Below are 23744 nucleotides of genomic sequence, written 5' to 3'. Positions count from 1 at the left end.
AACTTAAGAAGAAAACTTGAATCACTTGAAAATGTTTCTAGAAATAATAACCTTAGATTGATTAATTTCCCTAGGATTGCTACAACTCCTAGGGAAATGCTGAAACATTATTTGATGGAAATATTGGAGGTCCCTGAGGCATCATTATCTCCATTCACACAGGTTTATTACCTCCCAAGTAAAGAGCAAAATAATCAGCAAGAAGTGATTCAAGAGCCATTGAATTTATCAGCCTTGTTAGAAGTCTCAGATAGGGAAGTAGCTACTCCTGCTACTTTACTTCTCTCAGTTGCTCTTACGCTAGATAAGACATGGCTCTTGAGATTGCATTTTTTTTTTTTTTAAATATTTAAATGATTTTTATTATTCCAGCAGTAAGAAGCAAATACAAACAGTAGTACTATTCAGGAAATAACATTTTCAACAATATAATCAGTTCCCCTCCCATCCCCCCCTCCCCTCCCCAAGAGTCCATGGCCAGTCCAACAGCTGAGAGTGGGAATAAAATCTTAAAGATTCAAAAGTCTACTGCGAGCATGCGGTGTGAGGTCCTGCCAGAAGTGCTCCCACCCCTGACAAAATTTGCGACCCGGGCCAAGAGTCAAGTCTCCCACCATGCGTCTCTCCAGTTTTGCGTGCACTATCATTAGGGATCTCCATTGTGCATATGACGGGGGATCACGGGAGAGCCAGTTGGTGAGGATGGCTTTTTTTCCCCATAAAAGGGCTCTGGAGATAAATGCTGACATTCCCCTGGGTTTGGGCGAGGCTATATTATAAAATCCAAATAACGCCCTCGGTTGCAGAAGTCATCGCCTTCCCCAAAGCGATGTAGTATATAGGCCAAGATGTCTCCAAAACTGCTGGATTGCGGGGCAGGTCCAATGAGATTGCATTTTAAAAATAAGCAAAAAGAATTTTTGGGACTTAAAGTTCAAATGTTTCCAGATTTGGCACGGGACACACAGAGGCGTAGGAAATAATTTCTTCTGTTGAAACTTGGGGGCTACATTTTTTCTTCGTTATCCATGTAAATGTATAATACATTATAAATCGCATAAATTTGTTTTCTTTGAACCCTCACAAATGACAATATTTCTGTCACTGTCGAGGCTGGAGAGTGCTCAATGAAAGATAGATAGATGCCCTTATCCTCTTACTGCTTTTTTCTTTAAATAATTTTCTTGTTTCCACTGCTATATATATATTTTGGATCCTATCTGAGGACTTGAGCTGGGTTTAAGCTATGGTTTTTCTTTGATTATAATAGTGTAAAATTTTGTTTTTCCATGTCATGAATTTTGCTTTCTGTACAAGTTAATCTTGACTATGTATATTTGAAAATTTATAAATAAATAAAAAAAGAAAACAAAAACCATAACATTCAAGTAACTACTCAAACCAGATACAAAAACATGTGCAACCAGCACTAATCTTATATAGAGCTCATAGCTATTCGCATGTCCTGCTGTCAAGTAGAGACTTAAACCGACCAAGTTCATGACTGTTTTCCTTTTAAATATTTTCTCAGTTCATCTGTGAGACAGAGAATTCTCCAAATGCAGACTGATTTTAAGGCAAAGCCCACTGACAGGGCGGGGCTTCTGGACCACTAGACACTTTCTAGTGCAATGTGTCTACTGGTTCTGAATGCTAGGGACATAAAGCAGTCCTCAAAGGACTGTTTTCAAAACAGAGGATCTGGAAGCGGCTTCTTTCCTGGCTGCTATGTTCACCCTATAGAACCTGGTAAAGGTATGAAGGATAGACCAAATAGCTGCTCTACAGATTTCATCATGTGAAACACAGTCTCCGCCCAAGAGATAGCAACTCCTCTAGTGGCCGTTTTAATCCATCTGGAAACTGAGGCTTTAGACACTGGCCTCCTTTTCTTAACATGACTGGTCAGAACAAAAAGGTGATCCAATACACAAAACTCATTGGTAACTTAAGAGGTTCTGGAGAAGCACCCACTTGACATCTAGTATATGCAATGCTTTAACTTTTTTCTTAGACCCCCCCCCCCCCCCCCGTAAGGTGAAAAGCAGGCAAAAGGAATTCCTGATTGATGTGGAAGGCAGAGACTACTTTTGATAAGAAGGATGAAACCATGCATAAGGAAAGCTCTGCTTCCATAATCTAAAGGAACAGTTCCCTGCAGGACAGCTTGTAACTCGGAAAATTGTCTTGCTGAAAAAATCGCCACCAGAAATACTGTCTTGACTGTAAGATCCAGAAAGGAAGCCTTCCATAAGGGCTCATATGGAGCTCTACTGAGACTTGTAATATGGTGTTAAGATTCCAGGAAGGGAAAGGAAGATGCACAAAGAGCCCCTTTAATGAACCGGGTAACATTTGGGAAAGAGGACAGAAAGCATATTTTCCCCAGAGCTTGGAAACAGGAAAGGCCTGCAATCTGCACTTTCAGCGATCCAATTGACAGACCCTATTGACATTCCTCTTGCAAAAAGTCCAAGGCTACATCATCCAAAGCACACCAGTGCTGAAAGATCTTCCAGACCTTGGCATAGGCTGCTGTTGTTGATAGCTTCTTAGCTCTAAACAAAGTGGAGACAACCATATTTGAATAAACCTTGCTCATCAGAGGCGCCAGCTCAAGAGCCATGCTGTAAGCCCAAAATGTTCCAGATTCTCAATAGGGATTGGTCCCTGAGTAAGAAAATCCACCTGGACCGGCAGTCTGAGACCTTTGTCCCTCTAGAGGCGAACTAGGTTCACATGCCATGGTCTACAGGGCCAACTGGGCACCACTAGTGCTACCAACCCTGGATGACTTGAAATTCAGCGAATGACTTAACATAATATGGGCCACGGGAATACATGTACAGGAGCCTTTTCTCTGGCCATGGTTGGACTAATGTGTCCACTCCTGCGCTTCAGGGCTCATATCTTCTTCTGTAAAAGTGATCTGCCTTTATGTTTGCAGCTGAGGCCATCAGATCCATCTGTGAACGCCCCCTCTGCTTTACTTTGGAGGTGAACGCCGGGGGGGGGGGGGACACAGAGACCATTCCCCCAGATGAGTCTGTGACTAAGTTGGCCTGCACATTTTCTACTCTTACTACATGTGCAGCTGAGAAAGCCTGGAAATGAGCTTCTGCCCACCAAAAGAGAAGTTGAGCTTCTAGGCATAATGGGGTGCATACTTTTCTCCAACAGCGGATCACCAGGGAGGGGTCTCAAGGCACTGAAGTCACTGAGAAACAAAGTTTAAGTGAAAAAATAAAACAGAAGCAGAGCAACAGCAAAAGACTTCTTCCCAGACTGCTTGCAGAAATTGAAACTGATTTTACCACTAGGGGGAATGCACATGTGTTATGAAAAGATGTGAATACCTGCAATACCCAGACTGCGGGTTGAGATTGAACATCTAGAATAAGGAATCCAGAAGGGACAAAACAAAAACAGGCATTTCACATAAGACTCACAAAATCCAGGGTGAAGCCTTGAACTGGGGGTTTCAAGGATCCCAGCAGGGACGTGTGTGTCTGTGCTTGGCCAATACACCTGCAGAGGGCTCTGGAAAGGGTCCCTTCTTTTGAAAATTCATCTCCTGGAAATCCCCAGCACTGGGGGACTCGCAGGAGATTAAGCCAAAAGCTTCTGCCCCTCCCCCATGTACGGGACATGGATACTCCTTGGCCATTCATCCAATGCAAACCTGGTATGAGATAGGAGGTAAGAAAGCCTGAGGGATCTATTCCTGTCTATTTTAAGTAAAATCAAGGGGTTTTGAGGCAGATGGAGACTTTATAAAAAAAGATTGTTTAAAATCTAAGATAATAATAATAATAACTTTATTCTTCTATACCGCCACAATCGTGCAACTTCTAGGCGGTTCACAACAAAGAGAGCTGGACAATCAGCGAGTTATAACATGTAGATAGACAGTGAATTTACAGTATACAGAATCTTAAAAATGCAGCGTATTACAATAAAAATGCAGTGTATTACAATATACAGTTTGTTTAGAATTTCAGAGGGGCCCTTTTAGAAAAAGTAGCAAATTACAGAATACAATTTATTAAGAATTTTCAGAGGGGGCATCGTGGGAAAAAGAAATGGAGGTGGAGTTTGGAGTAGTTAATGTTTAGTTGATATGTCTGTCGAATAAGGCAGTTTTTATGATTTTTCTAAAAGCGACGTAGGTCAATCTAGCTCCATTAATGTAGTTGTCTAGCCAGTGTTGTTGTTTGTTTGCTTGGTACATAAAAGTTCTGTCCAGAAAGGTTTTGTATTTACAGCCAGTAATGTTTGGATATGCAAATAGTTTGCAGTTTCTGGTTTGTCTTATGGGACTGTATAACATGAAGTGAGATAGCAAGTATGTAGGAGCTAGTCCCCAGACTAGCTTGAAGCATATGTAAGAGAACTTGAATATTATTCGTGCCTCGACTGGCAGCCAGTGCAGCAGTCTGTAGTAGGGGCCACCGCCAGTTAAATTGCACCAAAAATGGCCTGTGGGGATTTCCCTGAAATACAAAAATTGCAAGGAAAGGGTGGTTTTAGAGGTAGGGGATCTTGGCTCTGGCTGCAGAAACCTTTAAATTTCATTTTTGGTGACTGTCCCTGCCCCCACCCTCTTGATGTTTTCCATAGGCTTTACTCACTGTTCCATGTGCCTGCCTGCTTCACCTTAGGGACAAATCAAAAACTCTGCCTCACAGGTTCACAGGATGAACTTGGTCTTCAGGCTGCCAGTTGGACCAAAGTCGGACTGAGCCTCAACCTCTAGAAAATCTCGTTGCCGTGAAGTGGGGGAGGACCATGCAGTCAGCCCAATATTAAGCTCGACCAAGCTAGGTAGGAGCTAAACAGCTTGCACTCAAGCTCCTAATAAATCAGGGATGCAAGCAGATATGCAGGGGACAGCCCCTTAGCTCCAAAACATAAAAAAGCAGGCTGGCTAGGTATCCCTAAGGGCTAGCAGCAGACTTCCACAGCGTGAGTCTGCGTCTCCTCCCAGGCAGGCAACAAGTAGGAACCTCTGGGGACCAAGCCTCCAACTGAACACTTTGAAAAAATTCCCCAAAATAATAAAAAAGCAGAGCAGAAACACTTCTGAGCAACTTGCTTCCAGAAAAAAAACTGAGGGGGCATGAGCAGCTCCCTGGGAAGGAGGTGGAGTACAAAAGATGACTGATAGTATTCTGCAAGCAACTTGCAGATTCAGATGTATAACTCTAGTGTTCAGGACCATTAGACACATTGCATTAGAATGGGCCTTGAACACAATATTCAAATGTCACAGCTTAATTCATAAGCAGGGAAGATCAACTCCATAACCGAAACATTTCTCCAGTTAACAGAACCAAATACTTATCAGATTGACAGAGCTATTTTTTAGCTATCTTCTAGGAAAACTACCTGTCATTTCCACCTTATCTCCCTAACCAGGGCATACAGTGTTAACTCAGTGGCATTTGGGGATCTAAGGACCATATCTACAAGAAAAGTGGTATTTTCTGAATTCCCTAGCACCCAGAAACACCCACAGTTGGGGAGTCTATGCATGTGTGCCCTGCTACTCACCTCTAAAGTACCCCTCTTGCTGGGGTTCAGAATAAGGAACTTTTTTAGCAGGTTTTCGCAGTCTGTTGACATGTAGAATGGGATACGGTATTTCCCTCTCAATACCCGTTCCCGCAATTCCTAGAAATGACAGTACAAGTCAAGAGGCTGATATTGAGAAACATGTTACATGTCCAAGCACAGCCATGTTACATGGTTGAACATTTATTCATGCAGCACAGTAACAGGGTTCTGGCACACAGGAAAACATGGATAAGGCAGCCACACTGAAGAAAAGGTTCTTCATTGTTCAGGCTGCCTTTGAACACAGGGCAGACATTCCTGGCAATGAGAGACCCCCAGCTTTTGTCACTACAATAGAAGCCTTGATGAAGTTCCAGTCTCTTTCATACCTTCCCCACATAAACACTTTAAAACCTACTGGCAGTAAGTAGGAAATTACTTAAAACACAATTGTTTGTAAATGCCTTTTTCTAGGTACTGATTTCTTATGATTACAGACAGATTCTCAAAAATCAGCAATCATCTGTATAGGCCTATTTGGCACTGATTTCTCTATTGATGATTGATTCTCCGAGGACTGGTCTATTTTGTTTGTGAGTTTTTATTTTGTTTTATAAATTTATGAATATATTGTCATGTAAACCATTTAGGATTTAGACAGTATAGAAAAATTTAAATAAATTAAATAAATAAGTACATGAGCTAATATTGTATCTGTACATTTTCCAACAAAGTATCTTCACTCCTCAAACCTGAAGCATATGTATGGATTTCTATATCTCCTCCCTCTATAGTTCCCTGTGCCTTGATTCAATAAAAAGGCTGTGGCAGGCTGGCTGCATATCACACACTCCCCCACCTATGCAGATGGAGCCATTCACGGCTGGGTGTTTATATATATATCTATCTAACTATCTCTATATCTATCTATCTATATATATATATATGCACACACACACATACACTTATCTGACAATACTCTTGAGTTATGGGGAAGAGAAAGAATAGGAAGGGCAGAAACCGTTGATACAGAGAGAATGAACTTGATGTTAGCATGAGACAGGAGTTTCAAGCATGGCTCTGTTAAAAACCCTGGAGATTCATACTTCTGTCTTATGTTATATAAGCCCAGCAAGCACCGGCTTTCATTTTACCTTTCCTGACCCTCAAAGTACTACTGCTTTGAAAGGCTCTAGAAATAAAGTGTACATTAATAGCCTTTTGGTCTATGCTTTCCCCTGCCCACTGTGTGCCGTTGAGCAACACTACTTAGACACCAGCTTCTTGTAGTTGATCGATTGCTAAGTAGCTGATGCTGATCATTTCAAGCATGGCAGGCTGAGGAGAATAATCCTGTATGAGGGCAAAAGAAGATATCTGCCTTTGTAGGGAATAGCATGGTATACCTATACCTTTAAGTTCTGGCCATCGAAGGGCAAGGAACCGCTAACCAGCGTATATAGGATGACCCCCAGGCTCCAGACATCCACCTCAGGCCCATCATACTTCTTGCCCTGGAAGAGCTCAGGTGCAGCATAGGGTGGGCTTCCACAGAACGTGTCCAGCTTGTTTCCAAAGATGAACTCATTGCTAAAGCCAAAATCGGCAATCTTGATGTTCATGTCGGCATCCAGCAGCAGGTTCTCAGCCTGTGGAGACACAGTCTAAATCAGTCAAGCTTGAACCATGACCAATACTTCTCTAGGACTTATGGAAAAATAAGCAGGGCCAAAAAGATCCCAGTGAAAATGATTTCTATTACAAGAGGTCCTAATATATCTCAGTGCTATAGCAAACACCATCTTTGAGGCAATGAAAATCTGTTGATGGCAGCTATTATCTAAATGTTCAAGCCCTAGGAACCTTCCAAATGGCAGTATCATGATGTAGCCCTGGAGAAGGTGGAAGGACAAGAAGCGAAGATGGACAATGAAAGCTACTTAAAAGGCAGCCAAGTTTGTTTTCTGGTGTTAGATTTCTAAACTCATCACTGAGAAGAAAGGTTTGTGACGGCCCCAGACACAAGGGTCAATAAGAAGCTGTTCTAGAGCACCTCCTGATCGCCCTCATTCTACCTCAACCCATCTTACCTTCAAGTCTCGATGTACAATTGATTTTTGATGGCAGTACTGCACTGCAGACACGATCTGTGAGACAAAGCAGCATCATTAGAGAATACAGTGAAGTAACACAATCCTATTACTCTCAGAACACCACAGAATTGCATGTCCCAGAATGAATTAATAGCAGAAGATTTAAAGAGTGCATCTGGGTCACGTAATAAATGTTAAAACAACTCAAAAGTCTACTGAATCCAAATGTTTCGCGAAGAAAAAGAATGCAGTCAATTAAAAGATTAAACATAAATAAAAAACAGTCAGTGCTTGCAGGGAGCCAAATTGATTAAAACAGTACTGCAAGACCACTCACCCCCCCACCAACATATAGTTAGGAAGATCTGTTACTGGAGTGCCTCTCTTAATTGCACCCTCACCTTACCTGCCTTGTAATAGTAACAAAAGGCTCTGTGACTATCAGAACTGGCCATTAACTTAAAGTCATCATAAAACTGCTGGACTTGGTAAGATTACGATAGTTGAGAATAAAGGTTCACAATAGAGAATGACACGATGGCTGTTACCTGCGGTAAGCCACGGGTAACCCGCCGAAACGGTGGGGGGAAAACAGTGTTCACCGTGGCTACTGGGACAAGGCCATTCACCGCCCCGTGGAGCGGTGAATGGCCTTGTCTCCACAGTTAAGGAGAGGATGTGCGCAGTCACCGATTGCGCTCCCTCCCTCTGGGCATCTCCCTCTCTCCCTCCCTTTCCCTTACCTTCGTGGCAGGCAATTTCTAAATTTTCTTTTTAAGAGCAGCTGGAGTCTTAATGTCGTGTGTGGCTGCCGGAAAGGTCTCCTCTGACGCAACTGGAAACCGGAAGTTGCATCAGAGGAGACCTTTCCAGCAGCCACACGCGACTTCCAAGGCTCTGGCTGCTCCTAGAAAGAAAATTTAGAAATCGTCCGCCATGAAGGTAAGGGGAAGGGAGGGAGAGAGGGAGGAAAGGTGTGGTCTGTCCGATCGTCGCCGTCGTACGTCCGGGCATCTCCCTCTCGCCCTCCCTTCCCCTTACCTTCATGGCGGGCGATTTTTAAATTTTCTCTCTAGGAGCAGCCAGAGCTTTGAAGTTGTGTGGGGGCACCTAGTCAAGCCCTAGAGCAGTGTTTGAATTGCACCCCGGAGTTGATTTCTGAGCAGAAGCGAAAGCCTGAGAACAAGTAGAGCTCTTTTGGTGCTTCTCGTAATAAGCGACTTTATATCCGCACTTATTATGTGTTAATGCCAGATTTTTCACTTTTTCACAACAAATAAAGGTCACCCAGGGATGTTATTAAGCGGAAGCTTTAAAGTTCCATACAAACATTGGACATAGTAACAAATATACGTACTGCTGTATGCTAATAACTGAGGGCTCCCTTTTACTAATTAATTGTGAGTTATTTTGGCATAGTGTAAGTTCTGTGTTTGGATATAGAGAGGTCACTACTTATGACCATTGCCCTCACTTCAAGGACTGGTAGGATCTGGGCAGCCTCTATGTGAGCTCAGACGGATGAGAGTAACTGTGCAGATCAGTGGTTTGGACATTGCAGGTGGACAGCAGTGTCCATCATTTCACATCTGAGCCTTAGCCTTGAAGTCGCGTGTGGCTGCTGGAAAGGTCTCCTCTGGTTTCCGGTTGCGTCAGAGGAGACCTTTCCAGCAGCCACACACGACTTCAAGGCTGCGGCTGCTCCTAGAAAGAAAATTTAAAAATCACCCCGCCACGAAAGTAAGGGGAAGGGAAGGAGAGAGGGAGGAAAGGTGGGTGGAGAGGAACAGACGCTGAAGGGAATTGGTGAAAAGAGAGAGGGGAGAAGACGCTGAAGGGAACTAAGTAAGAGAGAGAGGGGAGAAGACAATGAAGGGAACTGGGGAAGAAGATGGGTGCCAGACCGGTGGGGGTGGGGGGGGTGGAGGGAGAGATGGAAGGGAGAGAGAAGGTGGACAGTGGATGGAAGGAATTGAATGAGAAGATTAGGAAAGCAGAAACCAGACAACAAAGGTAGAAAAAAAATTCTATTTATTTTCTTTTTTTGCTTTAGGATAAAGTAGTATATTAGTTGTGTTGATAACATTTATAAACTAAGCCATGCCAGCTGAACATCTCTTTCTCTAGTTCAGCAGCCAGAACTTTGATTTATAAAATAATTATACAGAATATAGTTTCTTTTTATACTTTAATAAAATAAGTTCAGTATAAAACTATTCAAGGCTTTTGTGGATAGGATCAGATGGTTTGCGGTGATGGGGACTGAGCTCATGGGGAAGGGACGGTGACGGGGACTGAGCTCACGGGGAAGGTGACAAGCTCGCGGGGATGGGGCGGAGACGGGGAGAAATATTTTTCCCCTGTCATTCTCTATTTCACAACACTGTAGTCCAACAGGCTCTGGTTCAAACTGAACTGAAAGCCCCGAAGGCTGGAAAGTAACATTGGAAAACACATGAACAATCCTTTCCCAGAGAAGGTGGTGGAGGCAAAACCAGCAACATAATTTAGGAAAGCCTAGGCTAAGTAAAGAGGAGTTCTAGTTCTGGAGAAACAAAGAGAAGGCCAGAGATCAACTGGGATTGTACCAAGATTGGAATGCTTATATGTAGGACATACCAATAAACAATACCAAGCAGTGAGACAAATTTTATGACTCTCTCCCTATATATATATACAGTACTCCCCCTATATTCGTGGGGAGGCAGGAGAGGGCAGCTGGACCGCCAGTGGGTGAAGAAAATCACTCACGGTCTGCTCTGACTGCCTCTTCCTGTAGTAAAGTCGGGCTACACCAATGAGAAGCTGCTTTGACACGCAGCTCCCGATTGGTGTAGCCTGACTTTACTACAGGAAGAGGCGGTCGGAGAAAATCGGAAGTGAGTCCGCGAACCACAAATTCGCGGGGGAATACTGTATTTATATTTTTGTAGCAGTTTCTTCAGGTATGCCACCTCCAGCCCATTGTTATTTAAACCTGGTTGAATGATTTCTCCTCGGCATAAAATCTCATCATTGAATCTGCTTTTTTTTTTTATTATTATTTCTTCAATAAAGTGTTCTTGTGCTTAACATGCATTGTGACTTCATAAAAATTTTTTCATCAATAATTTAATATCTTAATTGCTAAGAAAGCCTCCATAGCTTATAGCTGCTGTGCTGTGGGCTTTTAGTTTTCAATTGAATTTTCCATCTGCGCCAGGAAGGGTCTGGTCAACATGCTTCGCCCATGGCTTTATTAAGAGCAGCCACCTGTAGTTGGCAAAACTTGTTGACCAATCCCTTCTCGGCGCCATAAGCTAAGTAAAATAAAGCAAATGTTTGGAGGCTTTCTTAGCAATTAATATATTTATGTTAAATTATTGATGAAAAAAGTTTTTATGGAATCACTATGCATATTAAGCACAAGAGCACTTTATTGAAGAAATAATTGAAAAAAAGCAGATTCAATGATGAGATTTTATGCCAAGGAGAAATCATTCAACCAGGTTTAAATAACAATGGGTTGGAGGTGGCATAGCTGAAGAAACTGCTACAAAAATATATAGAGAGTCATAAAATTTGTCTCACTGCTTGGTATTGTTTATTGGTATTTTGCTATTCCATAGCAGTAATTGAAAAAATTCTTAGGCTAGTGTATGATATCTGTAGGACATGGCACAGCCAAAACAAAACACTAGAGAATGATACGGGGACAAAGTTTGTAACTGTCCCTGCCCCATCCCGTCCCTGTGGATACTGTCTCTGACCCCACAGACTCCATCCCCATCCCCGCCCTGTCCCTGGTCCTCATCCCCACCGACTCTGTCCTCATTTGCACAAGCCTTGAATATTTATGATTTTATATTTAAATATTTTTATTAAAGTATAACTGTACAACTGTTTATAAATCACACATAGAGCCTTCCAATTCAATCTGTTTTGGTACAACCTTCCCAAAGATTCAGTTGCCTATGTTTTATATTATCTGGGAAGGTAATTGGATTGTCTTTCAAACATGGTGTAGAAGAGAACCTAAACTGTGCAGTGGATGAACAGGAAAATAAGTGTCTACTAAACGTTAGAAATGTTCCTTGATGCCAGCAACAATGGATAAATTTGTTGCAGTAATAGTAAGATGTTTGAGCAGTTGGGGACATGATGGAAGGATGTTACAGATGGCAGTTAAGACACAAATGATTTCCTTAACAACATTTTAGGGGAGTGCATTCATATACCTGTTGGGACACAGAGGAGACTTAGAACGCTGCCCTGTGCTCCTGCAGCAGTGCTTGGCTTCGGAGGAGAATCGGGCAGGCATCGAGGTAGACGGACCCCTGACGTCATCGGGTCCGTCTTCCTGCTCGTGGATTTGCCTTTAAATCTGAAATGCTGCCGCTGAGTCTTTGGGAGTGCATTCATATACCTGTTGGGACACTCAGAGGAGACTTAGAACGCTGCCCTGTGCTCCTGCAGCAGTGCTTGGCTTCGAAGGAGAATCGGGCAGGTATCGAGGTAGACGGACCCCCGACGTCATCGGGTTCGTCTTCCTGCTCGTGGATTTGCCTTTAAATCTAAAACGCTGCCGCAGAGTCTTTGGGAGTGCATTCATATACCTGTTGGGACACTCAGAGAAGACTTAGAACGCTGCCCTGTGCTCCTGCAGCAGTACTTGGCTTCAGAGGAGAATCGGGCAGGCATCGAGGTAGACGGACCCCTGACATCATCGGGTCCGTCTTCCTGCTCGTGGATTTGCCTTTAAATCTGAAACACGGCCGCAGGGCGTGGCCGAAAGGGCGTGCCCTAAGGGGCAGGTCCTGCCCCTTGGGAGGCCCTTGGAGCAACGAGGAGCCGGGGAGATGGAGTATTGGTTCTTAACATTATTCTGTTACCAAGGGCAAAAGGAAAATTAAGCCTAAAAGCTCAACACCTGCTGTTTTGGGTCCCATGGACAGACATTTGACAACTTTTACAGAAATTACCTCACGACCCCTACCGGACATGAACTCTCCCATTTCAGGAGCATCGATAAGCCCCTTCGAAAGGACCACCCCTCTTCATCCAATATCCTGTGTTAGCGGGAATATTACGCCCGCTACATCCACTGAATTAGTGGTACCTTCTACTCAGATAAGTAAACTAGATTTTTCTGAAGTACCTAAACCACTTGAATTTTCAGGTGTAGTAGAAAAACTAGCAGTGGAAAAACAAGATATTACCACTTAAGAATTTATGGCTAGGTATTTCTAGAATTGAAGGGTTTCTCAGAGAGTCAGTGAAACAATCTGTGGGTTATTCACATTCTGTATCTCAAAAGTTTGAGAATATGGATTCCAACTTAAGTATTTTGGATAAAAGACTAACTGTGGTTGAATCTCAAAGTAATACATTGCAAGCTGTCTCAGTATCTGCGGTTAAGGATTCTACGATGTTACATTCTAAAATAGAAATGTTGGAAAATATGCATAGAGCGAGGAATCTTCGCTTGGTTAATTTCCCAGTGACTCATTTACTATCTTCTGAAATCTTGTTAAGGAAATATTTCAAAGAAATACTGGGATTACCCAATCCGGAGAATTTCCCAATTAATAACTGTTATTATATTCCGCAAAAGAAAATAAAATCCGACCAGGAAGTGGATCACCTGGTAGCAAGTGAAATAAACCTGACAGTTTTTGGAAGATACCCAGGATGTTATCCAGAGTAGGTCCACTATGGTATTAACATGCATGAGTGAGATAGATAAAATGTTAATTATGAAACTTTACTTTAAAAACAGGTTGACAAAATTTAGTGGAGACGTTGTCAGAATTTTTCCTGATGTCTCAAGAGCTATGCAATTAAGAAGGAAAGAATTTTTGAAACTAAGAGCAAGAGTCTTAGCTCTTGAGGCATCTTTTTACCTGAAATTCCCATGTAAATGTCTTGTTAAATTACAAGACATTGAATATGTTTTTTGGGATCCAATTCAATTGCAACAATTTTTAATATCTCGAGAACAGAAATGATTTTTTCCTTAATGTTTAAAAATGACTCAACACTGAGAATATAGGTGGATATCAGATTCCCAAATAAAGGAATGGTTAAGATTATTTTGGAATCAAGCCCATTTTTTAGTTTTCTTCAATTTTTGTTGGTTAGATAGTGGTATGCCTCTCCATTTATTGTGGGCTTGAAAAGGAATGTTTGTGTTTGTACATGATTGTAAAATTCGATGTAAGTTACCTCGGTATCTTTGATATTGTAAACTTTTAAATTCATAAATAAAAACAAAAAACAAAAAAACAACATTTTAATTCCATATACCCCGTCCAGAATATTCAGATCCCAGTCACAAAATCTACTAACCATTCCATCTCTTCGAATTTTGAAGTTACTGCACCGACCATTTGGAACTCATTACTTATCGAACTACGCAATGAAATCTCTTTTGAAAAATTTAAAGGAAAACTAAAAACATTCTTCTTTAAGGATACCTTTAATCTTTAAATCTTTCCTGCTTCCGCATCCTGACTCCTCCTTGCTCCGGTTTTCAGATGAGATTACCTCTCCTCATTTTTTCCCTTCTTTGAATTACTTTACTTTTTTAAGATGGATTTCTTACCTACAATCATCTTGTTCCAGTTAGTTTTGTTAGTCTCATGTTTGCTACCCTCCTTTTTAGTGATTTACTTGATGTAATTATTTTACAATGTAAAACTGCCTAGAAGTATGATAGGCGGTATATCAAACTTGAAATACAAAAGCACCTTATCAAGTTTGCTTTAAATCATTGAATACAGATGCCAATTGTCTAAGATGCGTTATGTTTTTACATATTAATACTAGTTTCAAGTTTTAGAGAATGACACGGGTACAAAGTTTGATCATGTGGGCTCTGTCCATGTCCCCTTGGGCACCTAAGAATCATCTCTTCTTCCTTTTTTTTTTTAAATGTTTATTATGAAATGCAGCAATATACATAGTGTAAATGTCAATAACAAGCATTCACAGCCAAAGTACAAGGTGACATCTGCAGGGCTCTAACAATATACATCTTGAGAACCAACTTCTGGGCTGCATCACTCATTTTTAACCATTTATCCCTCCCCTCCTTCAGGTATACCTACCAAACAAACAATATTGGTCATACCCAAAAACTCAACATTCAAAGACTCAACATGCACAATACACAAATGCCCCCCATGCATACTCGCTATGCCAGATCAGAAAATTGTGGTTAAAGAATGTGCAGTCTAAAGCCAAGGTTAAACTTGGTGGCTTCCCAAGGAAAAGGCCAATATTTCCCGCCAAAGGGACACTTAACTTAGTTTCTCCAGTCTGATAGAGGTGTGAAAGGTTTGAACTTCAAATCGGGCAATCTCCTGCATTCTAGTAAGCCATTGAGAAAAGGTTGCTGCCCAATCCGAGACCCAGTACTGCAACAAAAGTTTCTCAACTGTAAGAATGGCTAAGTAAATAAACTTCCTATGGGGGAGGGAGAAATCTTCACTCAATGAAGCCCTCTGATCACCCATTAGTAGCAAGTTGTAATCCCAAGAGATAGAGCACTTCACAATCTGTTCTAAAAGAGAGAGAACACTAAGCCAATTCTGTGGTGGGACATTCCAGAAAAAGGTGAATAAGGGTACCTGGGGAGCGGTTACATTTGGTGCATAAGTTCCCTTCCCAAAGGCCCACAGACTCCCCTTGGTCTCTAGAGATGTATGCCCAGTGTAATATCTTATATTGTATTTTCCTGAGATTGACCGAGTCCACTAAGGTGTGAGTGTGGTCAAATAGTTCCAAAAACTACTGTCACATGTAATTAACCCCAAAAGTCTCTGCCACATGGCAGCTATCTTATCCACAGGTTGCACATTGCATGTATTTTCAGCAATTTATACCTGGTAGAAAATGTATTCATTTCTGTAGGAATCTTGAGAGATTAAGTGTCCAGTGGACCACATAGCAAAGAATCTCCTCATCTCTGTTGCAAAGAAAAGTAGTAATGTCAAACCTGAAGATAGGCCCAAAAATGATTCAAAGGTAGTGCCCAGTTGGACTGCACTTGACCAAATGTTGGGAAGACCCCACCTCCCGGATCCCATAGGTCTTTCCAAGTCCTGCAACCTCTCTGCTCCCAAAGCTGAAACCAAGATCGGCTGACCCCCAGTGGAAACGCCACATTCCCAACCACCTGTAGCAATAAAGAAGCCTCCTGAGTCTTCAGCTGACATTTTTGCCACCATCTCCAAGCCAATCTATTAGGTTTTAAGAACTGTACTTAGAAGACACCCCAGGGGTAGCTGAGAATTTCAGATGCAACAGGTTCATAAAGGAATGCAGCAAACACCATGTGGTCAACCAATCTGCTGGGGAGAATTTGAAGTGACCTATAAATCTCTCATGGATGAAACGCAGTATAGCTGCTACATTGTAAAATCTAAGGTCAATCAGACCCCCCATCCATTTGTCAAGAACCAATTTGGAATAATTAATTCAAGCAGGTTTGTTATGCCAAATAAATGAAGTTATAATAGAGTGGAGGGTTCTTTCGTCCTTATTGACTATCCAAAGGGGAATAGTTTTTATCAGATGCAATATCTTGGGTAGGAGTATCATTTTAGTTAAAGCTATCCTCCCCCACAAGCCTAGTGGTAACTCCTTCCACTTAATGCATAAGGCACAAATGGTCTCAATAAGATGCTGAACATTGTATTGGTACGTAAGTTTAGGGCTGCAGCTCAGATATACCCTTAGGTACCTCATTGGTTTCCTCACTGGAGGAACAGCGTCTGCCAAGACTCCTGTCTATTAGAGTCCAAAGGTAAAAGTTCAGACTTGTCACAATTAACTGGCAAGCCCGATATCCATCCGAAATGCCAAACTAGTTCCAAGGTCCTATCCAAATGGAAATGAGAGTGCTCTAAGTATAGCAAAATATCATCAGCAAAAAGATTTATGTGACTCTCTATTCCTTATTCTAATGCCCTCTATGTGCGGGTCCTCCCTAATCTTGATGGCTAACGGCTCAATAGCAAACAGAAAAAGGAGAGGGGACAGAAGGCAACCCTGTTGAGTCTCACGCGCAAGGGTGAATGGGGTACTGAGTTGGCCAAAGACAAGCCTGTGGGCATAAATATAGGCTACGGACCCATTCTTGAATTCTCCCGTCCAGCCCATCTTGCATAGAACCCAGAATAGATATTGCCATGATATACTGTCAAAGGCCTTTTCCATGTCAAGGCCTACAATGGCAGCTCTGCCCCCTCCCCCCCTTTTAATGAACCGGGCAACATCTGGGTGAGAGGCCAGAAAGCGTCTTTTCCCCAGAGTGATCCGATTGACAGACCTTGACATCCCTCTTGCAAAAAGTCCAGGACTACTGAAATCGGAGTTCATAAGGACTCCTCATCATCCAAAGCACCCTACTGCTGAAAGATCTTCCAGACCTTGGCATAGGCTGTTACTGTTGATAGCTTCTTAACTCTAAGCAAAGTGGAGACACTCATTTTTGAGTAACCCTTGCTCATCAGGGCCACCAGCTCAAGAGCCATGCCATAAGCCCAAAATGTTCCAGATTCTCAATAGGACTGGCCCCTGAGTGAGAAAATACACCTGGGCTGGCAGCCTGAGGCCTTCGTCCCTCTAAAAGCGAACTAGGTCCACATACCATGGTCTACAGGGCCAACTGGACTACCAACCCTGGATGACTCGAAATCCAGCAAATGACTTGACATAATATGGGCCACGGGGGAAACTTGTACAGGAGCTTTTTCTCCAGCCATGGTTGGACTAAAGTGTCCACTCCCAGAGTGCTGTACCATCAGTGCCCTAGTTAGATTCATAGAGGCATACCTTCTCTCATGTGGGTGACGTCATCCACAGAGCCCGGTATGGACTGTTTAAAAAGTGTACTGTCACTAAATTTTGAGAAACTTTGAGACTGCCTAAAATTTACATGCATGAGTGCCTTCCTGCCTGATGCCCGCTGACGGCACCTCAGTTCCATAAGCAGGCCAAGAAGCCAACCAGGGGAGGTGGGTGGGATATGAGAATATCTGCCAGCTGTCCCCAGATAACACCTGTTATGGTAACTGCTTTATCCTAGGGCAACCAAGCAGCATATTCTTACATGTGGGACTTTCTTGCTTACTGCAATGGGATGGAGGAAGAGTTGGCCATTAAGAGAATAAATTTTATAATACTGCTTGGCCGAAGTGACCATCCAGTAGTGAGACATGAACATGTGAACTGAGGACCAAGTAGCTGCTTTACAGATGTCATCTATGGGAGTGGAACGTAAGAATGCAACTGAAGCAGCCATAGCTCGGACCTTATGTGCTGTTATACGACCCCCGAGCTGCAACCTAGCCTGAGCATAGCAGAAGGAAATACAGGCCGACCCAACCTGTTAGGCTCAAAGGAGATGAACAGTTGAGGAGAGGCTCTATGTAGTTTGGTCCTTTATAAGTAATAAGCCAAGGCTCATTTACGGTCTAAGGTATGAAGAGCTGTTTCTCCAAGTTTTAAGTTTATTAAGTATTTTATATACCGCCTATCAAGGTTTATCTAAGTGTTTTACAGTCAGGTACGCAAGCATTTTCCCTATCTGTCCCGGTGAGAATAAGGCATTGGAAAGAAAACTGGAAGCACAATCAATTGATTTAGATAGAATTCCATGACTACTTTCAGTAAGAATTTAGAATGGGTGTGGAGAAATACTTTATCATGGTAGAAAACTGTAAAGGGTGGGTCTGACACCAACGCTTGAAGCTCACTCACTCGGCGTGCAGAAGTGAATGAGATTAAAAATACTACTTTCCAAGTGAGGTATTTAAGACGAGTAGAAGACATTGGCTCAAATGGAGGTTTCATCAGTCTGGTGAGAACAACATTAAGATCCCAAACCAATGGAGGCGGTTTGAGAGGTGGTTTGATCTTGAAAAGTCCTTTCATAAACCTGGAAACAAGAGGATGAGCAGTTAGAGATTTATTGTGGACTGGAACATGGGAAGCACTGATAGCACTAAGGTGAACTCTGACTGAAGTGGTTTTAAGATCTGAATTGTTTAAGTGAAGGAGGTAATCCAACACTGAAGATATGGAGGTGGATGAATCATCTTGATGAAGAGTACACCATGCTGAAAACAGTGTCCACTTCTGTTGGTAGAACTGCTGTATAGAAGGTTTTCTGGATGCATCCAAAATGACTGACAAGATCAGAAAGATCAGCGTCTGATGAGGTCATCCCGAGAGGTACCAAGCTGTCAGGTACAACGAATGTAGATTGAGATGTAAAGGAGATCCTTGACTCTGCGTGAGAAGAGATGGAATGATCTGCAGGGGTACTGGATCCTTGACATTGAGCTGAAGTAAAAGGGGCAGTCACGGTTGTTTGGGCCACTGAGGGGCTATAAGGATCATGGTGGCTGATTCTTGAATTTAACTAGCGTCTTGAGAAATTGGAGGAAACACATAAAAGAATTTGTCCGCCCAATCCAGGAGAAAGGCATCTGCCTCCAGACCAGGGATAGGCAATTCTGGTCCTCAAGAGCCACGGTCAGGTCAGGTTTTCAGAATATCCACAATGCATATGTATGGGATAGATGCATGCACTGCCTCCTTGAGATGCAAATCTATCTCATGCATATTTATTGTGGATATCCTGAAAATCTGACCTGCCTGTGGCTCTCGAGGACCAGAATTGCTTACCCTTGCTCTGGACGATGAGTATTACCTGGCACAGAAATGAGGCAGCTTGTGATTGTGGGGGGATGCAAATAAGTCTATCTGAGGAGTCCCCCAAAGAGAGAATATCTGATGCAAGACAGTGGAGTTGAGCACCCACTCGTGATGCCAAAAAAATCTGTGAGTTTGTCGGCAAGAGTATTTTGTGCTCTTTGAACTTATACAGTTTTTAGAAATATGTTTCAAGCAATTGCCCAGTTCCAAATCTTCTCAGCCTCTTGACAGAGAGAGAACCTGTATCTCCTTGCTTGTTTATGTAATACATCGCAACTTGATTGTCCGTGCATATTAGGAGAACTGGATTGGATACACTGTTTTGAAAAGTCTTCAGAGCATTGCAAATCGCTCTGAGTTTCAAGAGGTTTATGTGGAGCTTCTGTTCCTTAGTAGACCAGTGACATTGTGTGTGAAGACTGTCCAGGTGAGCTCCCCAAGAATACTTGGACGAGTCTGTGGTCAGAACTTTCTGATGTGGAGGCATTTGAAACAGCAGCACTTTGGAAAGATTTGAAGAATTCATCCACCACTGAAGAAATTGATGAAGTAATGATGTTACTGTAATTTTCTGTGAGAATGGATCAAAAGCTTAAGACCACTGAGACATCAGGGACCACAGAGCTGTTTCAAGATGAAGTCTCGCAAAGGGGGTAACGTGGACTGTAGATGTCATGTGCCCCAATAGTATCATCATTTGTCTGGCTGAGATGGATGGAAGATGATATTGAGTGCAAGTTGAACCAAATTGTCTAGTCTTTGCTGAGGTAGGAACGCCCTGAGCTGAATGGTGTCGAGCAGGGCCCCTATGAATTGTAGAGTTTGAGGGTTGAAGTTGAGATTTTGGGAAGTTGACTTCAAACCCCAACTGCTGAAGAAACAGGATTGTTGACTGTGTTGCTGAGAGCACCCCTTGAGGAGAAGTGTCTTTTATGAGCCAATCATCGAGATATGGAAAAACCTGGAACCCATAAGCTCTTAATGCTGCTGTCACTACTACCAAGCACTTGGTGAACACTCTAGGAGAGGAGGCTCGGCCGAAGGGCAGAACTTTGTATTGAAAATGTTGATGGGCTATCCGAAATGCAGAATCGTTCTGTGAGTAGGATGAATTGGTATAAGCCTGTTTTAGATCTAGAGAGCATAGCCAATCGTTTTGATCTAATAGTGGATATAAAGTTCCCAGAGATAACATCCAAAACTTTTCTCTGACTAGGAATTTGTTTAAATCTCAGAGGTCGAGAATTGGACATAGACCTCCTGTCTTCTTTGGGATGAGAAAATACCTGGAGTAGAACCCCTGATTTTTCTAAGAAGGGGGTAATACCTCTATGGCATTTAGTTGAAGTAGAGCCTCTATTTCCTGAAGAAGAAGTGACATCTGCTGAAAGAGGATTCTGTTGGAGGATGATTTGGAGGTACAGTGACAAAATGAAGAGAGTAACATTCCTTGATGACTTTGAGAATCCATAGGTTGGTTGTTATCAGAGTTCAACGTTGATGGTAGAATTATAGACAACCTCCAATTGGTTGAGGAAGAGGCTGAGATAGGGTAACAGCGGATATCTCTACATAAGCACGTCAAAAGGACTGAGCAGGTTTCTGAAGAGCTGCCGCTTGAGCTTTCTGAGGCTGCTGTTTTTGCTTCTTTTGCAGTGGTGGCCTAAAAGCAGAAGGTTTAGAAGTATATCGCCTCTGATATGAATAGGAAGGCTTAGACTGCTGTGAAGTTGGAGGCTTAATCTTTGTTCTGACAAAATAATTCTAATTCTTTTCATTTTGTGTTAATTTTTGTGTGGCCAACTCCATGGAATCACCAAAAAATTAACATAACATTACTGAGTCAGACCAAGGGGCCGACCCAGGAGAGTCACGAGTTTGTTGGGGGGAGGGAGGGTTCTTTTATGCCGCTGGCGTTTGGGGAGCCAGAGAGGGAGGGTGTGAGGGCTGTTGGACCCACAAGGGAGGGAGTGGGGGCTGCTGGACTCGCAAGGGGGGATACAGCACTCATGATCACGAGATGGGGCTACTGACCAGGAAGGGTGGAAAGGGAGGCAACTCACAGCGGATCCTTTACTACGGGACAAAACCATCACTGCTCTATGAGGTGGTGAATGGCCTTGTCCCCATACCCACAGCAACCAGTCGAATTTCTTCCCCTGTTCTTGAGGGTTACCTGTGGCTAGCCGCAAGAAACAGTTATCGTGTCATTCTCTAGTTTAGAGCAGTGGACTGAGAAGCAGGGAAGCCAGGATTAAAATCCTACTCCTGCTTCTGACACTCCCTATGACCTTGGGACTATCACTCTTTCTCATTGCCTCAGGTATTCACATTGTAAACTTCTTGAGGTAGAGACATGTGAATCTGAATATTTATTACTATTGTACAAAAAAACAGAAGGTAAATTATTGATTGATAGAGGAGCGATGCAGTTTGAAAGAACAATTCCTGAACTGCTATCATGCCAGTATCAAATTTTCTATGCTGCAGAACCTGAACTGTTTCTCCCATACAAATACACTGGACCTTTATTAATTTGGAGGGAGAGGGGAGACTTTATTTGTATTGAATCTCCAGTCTAATCTGCCCAACCCAATTTCAAACTCAAATGTGTCTCTGTTCCCTGGTTTTCCCCAAGCCAAAGGTGGCCCAATTTCATTAAATTTTCAGTTATTTTTTCCTCAGACAGACATTTTGGATCCCTTATGTATAATTTCTTGTCAATATATTTTTGGTTGGAAAGACTAAAAAGTTAATTAGTACACAACCATTATGTGCACATAATTGACATCTCAGGCCCACATATTCCACAAAGTCTGACCTTTTTTGGCTCCTTTGAAATGTTTTGAAAATCTGGTGTCAACAGGACATGACAGAAAAATGTGCTGAGGATTAGACATGGAAACAGGTGATCATATAAGCCTCTTACCCTTTGAAAGTAAGTTAAAAATCAAACTAACCTGCCGAAACTTTGCCCGGGCTTCTTTCTCTTTCATTCTTCCATGTGCTACCAGGTAGTCAAAAACTTCACCTGACAAAGAAAACACAAGTGAACAGAAAGCAAGGCAGACAAGGATGACAGGAGCAGAGAAATATCAGCAGGAAGAATAGGTAAAGTCTGTTAGTGAAATAAAACCACAGACCAAACCAAGATCTTTGTGACAACCTCCTGTAAACCCAGAGACCTATTCAGGGATAAAGATCTATCATCTAATTTCAAGATCAGTGGCTCTTGTTCATAGATGGGCAAACTAATGTTGGTCCCAATTAATGGAACATCCTTGGGTTTACTAAAAACATGATTGAGGATAGTCTGCTTCAGGCTTGTTAAATCAGGAGAAAGAGCAACTTCCAGAATTCAAATCTCTGGTCAGTTCTCCCTCCACGGAACAAAGAATTAGTGTGCAGTCATGACTTACCTCCACTAGCGTATTCCATGACTAAGTACAACGTTTTCTCTGTCTCTATAACTTCAAATAATTTAACTGCAAAACAGATTGGACATAAAAAAAAAAAAAAAATCAGCAAAACCATTAGTCAGAGGTGGGAACTTAATGCTTAGAAAAAGTTCAGTTTATAGGCTACACACTTTCAATAACAGAGTAAAAGGGAAATAAACTGATTTGTTTTGAAATCACATAAAGAGCCAGAAACAAGTCCAGGGATTAGAGCAAAAGCAGAGCATGAGAAAATATCTCTTCCAGTAGATAGAGATGGTATGCTGAATAGCAGGGTTATCCTTCTGTACTCACACACATACTGCAGAAGATGTCAATCACAGCTTTTCAACTCCTCCTCCACAATCTCTGCTGCCCCCTTCAGTTCGTACCAAAGCTGGCGACAGCCCTACAGAAGACAGGAGAAGGAGAAGTGTGGGGAAGTCCCCAAAAACAAGTGTCTGGTCTGCTCAGATAAAGTTAAAACAATCACTGCAGAAACAGTAATGTAGTTAACACATTAACAAGCCTCTGAGAGAAACAAATAATTCAATAAAATACAAGTCAAGCATAAAACTTAAACAGCTTGAACATTTATGGAGCTCAACCATTCTTCCCTTATCCTATATACAGTCTCTTCATAAACCAATAGCCCAACTGACAGTGAATTCTTAGCTATGGAGCTGACCATTAAGCTTGAGACAAAGCAGGTGCATCAGATAAATTGCTGGGGGGGGGAGTGTTCAGCATACCATCCCTACCTACTATAAAAGATATTATCAAGGTAAGAACCCAGTGCAATAGGGATGGTATGCTCAACAGTAGGGACGTACCTAAGCAGTCCTCAAACACTAGGTGTGGACAGATGAACCTGCTCATAGTACTGAGAACTCAAAAGCGGCATCCTCCTTCGCTGCACTGCCCACCCTGTAGAATTTGGTGAAGATATGAA

General features: G+C 42.4%; 1 protein-coding gene across 7 annotated transcripts in view; it reads right to left on the bottom strand.

Moving 5' to 3' along the window:
• MARK2 (microtubule affinity regulating kinase 2) overlaps positions 1 to 23744 on the bottom strand; it is a 360912-nt gene that overhangs the window by 116288 nt on the left and 220880 nt on the right. For all 7 annotated transcript variants that reach the window (XM_033954141.1, XM_033954139.1, XM_033954140.1 and 4 more), the window contains exons 5-9: positions 22775 to 22840; positions 22316 to 22386; positions 7647 to 7703; positions 6969 to 7205; positions 5554 to 5673 (exon numbers count right to left, since the gene is read on the bottom strand). In XM_033954141.1, the coding sequence (XP_033810032.1) occupies positions 5554 to 5673; positions 6969 to 7205; positions 7647 to 7703; positions 22316 to 22386; positions 22775 to 22840 (551 nt within the window). The remainder of the gene's footprint in view (positions 1 to 5553; positions 5674 to 6968; positions 7206 to 7646; positions 7704 to 22315; positions 22387 to 22774; positions 22841 to 23744) is intronic.

The sequence above is a fragment of the Geotrypetes seraphini genome, chromosome 8 (assembly GCF_902459505.1).
Source record: "Geotrypetes seraphini chromosome 8, aGeoSer1.1, whole genome shotgun sequence".
Lineage (NCBI taxonomy): Eukaryota > Metazoa > Chordata > Amphibia > Gymnophiona > Dermophiidae > Geotrypetes > Geotrypetes seraphini.
This window is presented reverse-complemented; position numbering and strand designations above follow the sequence as displayed.